The sequence below is a fragment of the Myotis davidii genome, unplaced genomic scaffold (assembly GCF_000327345.1).
Source record: "Myotis davidii unplaced genomic scaffold, ASM32734v1 scaffold67, whole genome shotgun sequence".
Taxonomy (NCBI): domain Eukaryota; kingdom Metazoa; phylum Chordata; class Mammalia; order Chiroptera; family Vespertilionidae; genus Myotis; species Myotis davidii.
In genome coordinates, this window is record NW_006298521.1 from 1179246 (window position 1) to 1184913 (window position 5668).

The 5668-nt window shown below is 49.4% G+C and overlaps 2 protein-coding genes across 3 annotated transcripts in view; one reads left to right on the forward strand and one right to left on the reverse strand.

Moving 5' to 3' along the window:
- RIBC2 (RIB43A domain with coiled-coils 2) overlaps nucleotides 1-5492 on the reverse strand; it is a 14528-nt gene extending 9036 nt beyond the window's left edge. The window contains exons 1-3 of the mRNA XM_006774174.2: nucleotides 5121-5492; nucleotides 4274-4355; nucleotides 1897-2241 (exon numbers count right to left, since the gene is read on the reverse strand). Coding sequence (XP_006774237.1) covers nucleotides 1897-2241; nucleotides 4274-4355; nucleotides 5121-5234 — 541 coding nt within the window. The 5' untranslated portion in view covers nucleotides 5235-5492. The remainder of the gene's footprint in view (nucleotides 1-1896; nucleotides 2242-4273; nucleotides 4356-5120) is intronic.
- A 76-nt stretch (nucleotides 5493-5568) lies between these two features.
- Nucleotides 5569-5668, forward strand: part of SMC1B (structural maintenance of chromosomes 1B) — a 54153-nt gene continuing 54053 nt past the window's right edge. For both annotated transcript variants that reach the window (XM_015570750.1, XM_006774157.2), the window contains exon 1: nucleotides 5569-5668. This exon is cut by the window's right edge and continues 1 nt beyond it. In XM_015570750.1, the coding sequence (XP_015426236.1) occupies nucleotides 5570-5668 (99 nt within the window). In that variant the 5' untranslated portion in view covers nucleotide 5569.

Genomic DNA, 5668 nt, shown 5'->3' on the forward strand with positions numbered 1-5668 from the left:
ACAGGCGGGTGACGGTGGGAGTCAGAGAGCTTTTAGGAGGAGGTGGCACTTGAGCTCAGTCCTGAGGGACGCAGGGAGCTGGGTGCAGAGGTTCAGAAGTGGGGAAGCATTTGTCGGGACCCAGACGTGCACGTCAGCCAGAGTGGCTGGGACACAGTGAGTGGGGTGACACTGGAGGGCTGGGCAGGGGCCCAGCGTGCAGGGCTCTGTAGGCTGTGGGCAGACTTTGCAGTTTATTCTGTATGTAATGGGAAGCCATTAGTGGGTTTGAGCTGGGCTGGAGGGACGAGGGGGAACACTGTTCACCTGACACTGTTTAGAAAGCAGCTCTCTGACTGCTGTGTTGAGAATGGGCCAGAGAGGAGCAAGAAGGAAGGGGGAACTAGGAAGCCTGGTCCGTGCAGATAAAAAAGGTGGGGCTTGCATCGCAGCCGTGACAGTGGGATGGGAGACGTGGACAGTCCAAAGTATCTGCAGGTGTAAGAAGGGACAGAAGCTGAGGTTGCCTTGGAGACAAGACGGGGGTCCAGGAGGACGTCCAGGCTTCTGGATTGACTAAGGGAAGGAGGTGACATGAGTGAGGGAGGAAGGTGGCGGGAGGAGCAAGTCCAGGGAGAAATGCAGGGTGTGTCCAGGATGGTGTGAGATGCGCGCTGAGATGTCTGGGGTCCAGCTCGAGGACCCAGTCCAAGGCTGAGACAAAGGCTCAGCCAGAGACGGACAAACGGAGCACCTGTGACTGAGCACCTGTCAACAGGTATTTACCCACGTGCCAGGCACTCAGGAAGGAGCAGTGGATATAACAGACACGATCCCCTGCCTTCATGGCGCTTAGGAGATGACACTGGGGAGAGGAGTGACAAATACATAACCGGACAGCATGTCACTGAGCAATGCGGTGGGGAAAATACAGCAAGGAAAGGGACAGGGAGCGGGGGTGGGGGAGGGTACGGGGTTGCCTTTTATAATAGCGGTCAGTGGAGCCCTCACTGGTAAGACAACATTTTAGCAAAGACCGGAAGGAGGAGAGAGGCAACCGTGCAAATATCTGGGGAAATATGTTTCCAGACAGAGGGAACCGCAGGTGCAAAGGTCTTGAGGCAGAAGTGAGCCTGACACACGTACCTTCTAGGAATAGCGAGGAAACCAGTGTGGCAAGGATGAGATGAATGAGGGGCGGCCTAGTAGGAGATACAGTCAGACTGAAGGCCTTCTTGGTCCTTGAAATAAATCTGGTTTTTACTGAGTGAAATGTGAAGCTATTGGAAGACGGTGAGCAAAGGCGCTAGCTTAGCTTTTAGCAGGATCGTCCTGGCGGCCGGGCTGAAGAGACGAGGTCCCAAGGGGACAAGGGCAGCAGCAGGGAGACCGGCAGAGGCCACGGCAGCACTCCAGCTGAGACAGCTGACAGCTTAGTCCAGAGTGCCGATGGCAGAGGCGGTGAAAGGCAGTGAGACCTGGGTGACTTCTGTTGGACTGCATGTAGCATGTGAGGGGAACGCAAGAGTCAAGGTGACTTGGGGCTGGGGCTGGGCAAGTGCAAGAACTCCCCGTGGACAGAGGAGCAAGGCCAGGTGCGGACTCGCCCTGACAGAAGCCGGACCCAGGGAGGCCCCTGGTCTCCCCGCAGACCATCAGCAGCCCGAGAGCAGGGGCTGGTTCTGAGCTACGAGGGGCCCAGCACCCACAGCAGCTCAGACAGAGCGCGTGCTCAGGAAGGGTTTCCTGCATGACTGCCATGTGGCTGGAGAGGTTTCCACCCTGGACCACAGGCTCTGACGTCTCTCGCCCTCCACGGCCCAAGCAATACATAATAAAACTTCCATAAAACAAAACCCAAGTGGGAGTTGATTTGCTAAGAGCGCACCGAAATCACCGTGGGTGCTGTTTCCTCACCTGCGCGTTTCTGGTCGGCCCGGGCTTTCTCCCACTCCCTCTGCTGCTGCAGGAACCATTCTCTGTTTTGTTCCTGTTGGAATCTCTGCCTCGCATGGAAGTTTAAATCCTCTCCCATGAACCTCTGCATCCCCGACACTGTGTTCCGCGCATCGCTGTCTCCCTGCCTGGCGGGGAACTCTCTCCTGCGGGCGAGGGGGTCCAAAAGGTCGAATTCCCGCCGGGTCTCCGGCTTCTGGAAGCTCTGCTGGAAGTCGCGGAGAGCTTTGCAGAGATGTCTCCGCCCCCTTCGTTCCCGGTTCTCTAATATGCACATCATTTTGTCATTGCGCCTCAGTTCAGCAGCTAGAAGAGACATAGGTTGTCCATAAGCTTAAGATTCAGTGGGAAAAATCAATTGGATTCCACCTTAAAAAATAATTTTTAGTGATTCTAAAAGGAATAAAACCCTCCAAAAACGTAACATCCATTCAAAGACTAGAATCCTGAATGTACAAAGGTTTTGAGTCCGATGCCTGGTCTGGGTACATTCCTAGATTTCGGGTTCGAACCCTGGTCGGGGCTCATATGGGACGCAACCAATTGATGTTTTCCTCTCACTTTGATGTTTCTCTCTCTCTCCTCCCCCTTCCTCTCTCTGTAAAAAAAACCCCAAATCAATAAAAACATATCCTTCAGTGAAGGTTTTAAAAAATACAAAATTAAATATTTTAACTTTTTTAAAAAAATATATATATATATATATTATTTATTTTTTACAGAGAGGAAGGGAGAGGAATAGAGAGCCAGAAACATCGATGAGAGAGACACCGATTAGCTGCCTCCTGCACACCTCCCACCGGGGATGTGCCTGCAACCAAGGTATATGCCCTGGACCGGAATCGAACCTGGGACCTTTCAGTCTGCAGGCCGACGCTCTATCCACTGAGCCAAACCAGCCAGGGCACAAAATTAAATATTTTAATAGGTCGCAAAGGATCTATTCAATATTATACCAGTTATTTTAAAGAGGGAGGAAGAAAAGAATGACAGGGTGGGGAATATACATATATTTTCAAAAATCATTCTTAAAATATATCTAAAGCCCATTTGGCAAAAAGGTAACATCTAATCTAGTGGTGGGTGCATGTGTATGTGTCACATCATTTTTGTGAGTTTGACTTATTTTTAACCGTTTGGCTGCTGACGTATTTTTTCGGACATATGCCAAAACTGCGGCACTAATTGCGCATGTATGGGAAAAAATGTAAAACACTTTTTATACAATAAACTCACTTGTATTGCTTTGCAACAACAAAAATTAAAAAATACCAATTGTTTACATAAATTTGTTTTAATTAATTTTGTGAATAAAATTGGCATTGTTTTCACCGTTATTTAACAGAAAAAAAGTAGATTTGAAATATGTAATATTATTAGAACAATTAAAAATCGTATGCTCCGAAAACGCAACGTGCTTCACTGGACGCACACATTCTAGTGTTTGGAGCAGCATTGTCACGCTCTCCGCCGTCTTGGCATAAAAAAAACAGGAGCGCTGTCGCGCGCTTCGCATTTTTGGAGTAACATAAGAAGAGCGATAGCGCTCCTTAGCAGTCAAACGGTTAAACTAAAAATATAAAAGGGAAAACATTAAAAAACATAGAACTGTATAAAGAAAATAAACTTCACTCTTAATTTCATCACTCCAACATTACAACATTTGGCCTATTTACTTTCTTTTTCTAAGCATGTCTTCCACATGTTTAAAAAGGTAACCGAGTACCCATTGTATATTAAATTTTGTACCCTGCTTTTTTTCATTTTTTTTAAACAGGAAAAAATAACCAAATTTATTATATATGTACATATGGGAGTTCTGTAAGAATATGGGGCCCCCTCGTCTGCCTATTTGAAAATTTCTTACAGTGCTTTATGAAATAAACTCAAAGTGTTGCACATGATGAGAATGCTGCTTGAAACTTTTATCTAAAAGCAAGAACACTATCATTTGAACTATGCCTGGTTCTGACTCAGCTTGGGGGCGCGAGCTGGGGTCTGAGTGTGTCACTAGTGTAAGAGCTGTCCCCGGCAGAAGATCTTGAACTCTCAGAAGAGTGTGTGTGTGTTTAAGGCTTTTCATATCCAGTTGGTGTGTTTTTTTTTGGAAAACACATTTATCCTCAAAATGTATTTTTTAGAGCACACACAGGATTCAATAGCTGTTTTTCTTTTAACAGAGGGAGAATCAGTGCATTAAGTTGAGCACAAGCAATTGTGAAATTTTAAAAGGAGGAAGAGAGGAAAAAGGACCAGCTCTCACACAGGTGAAGAATGAGGGCTGGTGTCAAAGGCATGCAGCCCTACCCTGCTAGACAGACGTCTAGGAAACGCTCACCAAACGTTTCGTGCCTGGCTTTCTCAGTTGCTTCTTTTATCTTCCGGTCACACACCTGAATATCCCAGGTTTTTGTATCTCCCTGGAATGGAAAACGAGGGGAGAGGAGTTAAAATCAGATAAATGTATCCCGTTATTAACAATCCTACTTACCTCTTTATCCTCGACCAACTGTCTTAGTTTCACACCAGGTCTTTTCATACCTGAATGCCTTTGCTTATAGTTGGTTCTTCAACCTGTCCTCTTAACTTCCCTCAGAGCTTCCTTCCACCTGACCTTAGTTTACAGATACTCATCCTCACAACACTGCTTAGGCATCACCTCCTCTGGGAAGCCCTCTCTGATCCCCTCTTCCAGCCCCAGTCTGCATTCCCCTCCTTCACTACATTTTAATGTCTGCCTCCTCCACTGGGCCGTAAACCCTGAAGGTCAAGAATTGCCTCATTCCTCATCTCCTGGGCCCAGTTCAGGCTTGCCACAAAATAGGAATTTTGTCAAATGGACGGACTGAAAGGAACCCCTGACAATGTAGAAAATCTGGCTCTGAGAGAGGAGAGCCCCATTCTAGTCTCTCCTTGGCCACAAACTCCGAGCGGCTCCCTCCCACTGCAGGACTCCATTTGCCTGTCTGGCAAGTGGGAGGGAGTATAATTGTTCTGTTAAGGTTTCTCTCATTCTCAGCAAAGTCAATATATCCTCAGCCTGCTGCCATCTGCAGCGGCGCCTGGATCAAGTTTCACTGGAGGGATTCATCTCTTCCTCTCTCCCACGCCTACCTCTCGCTCCCAACGGGCCCTCCACGTTCCCTCCGGGCCCCTTTCCCTGTGGGGACAAGCGAGCGTCCTACCCCCAGGATCCTGTTCCTGGCGTTGAAGATCTGGTTCTGCCTGCACAGCTCCGCATGCCTCCTCCTGGCCACGCAAAAGGACTGCTCCAGGTCGTTGGGCTGCACTATATCCATGGCTGGGAATCCCCACGAAGCTCTGAGAGCCTTTAAAACGCACGAGTTAAAAAGAGAAGACCACAACAAGTCAAACCGCAGCCCGGCCGAGCGATGGAGGCTGGCTCCCTGGGCGGTGAGCCGGTGGGGTGTGCGCCTGCTCCCCTGGCTTCCCACACAGCCTCCTGCGACCGCCTCCCGGGCCGCGTTTCCTAGGCAATGTAAACAGCCCGGTTGCTAAGGAACGGCGGCACGCGCCGTGTTCTCGCTCTCCTCTCGCGAGATGCTGTGAAGGCTTTCCCGCGCTTTTCCCGCCCCGCGTGTGAGGACACCGCAGAGGCGAGGAGGGCGCAGCCATGGGCCGTTTGGAGCTGCTGCTCGTGGAGAACTTCAAGTCCTGGCGAGGCCGCCAGGTCATCGGCCCTTTCAGGAGGTTCACCTGCATCATCGGCCCC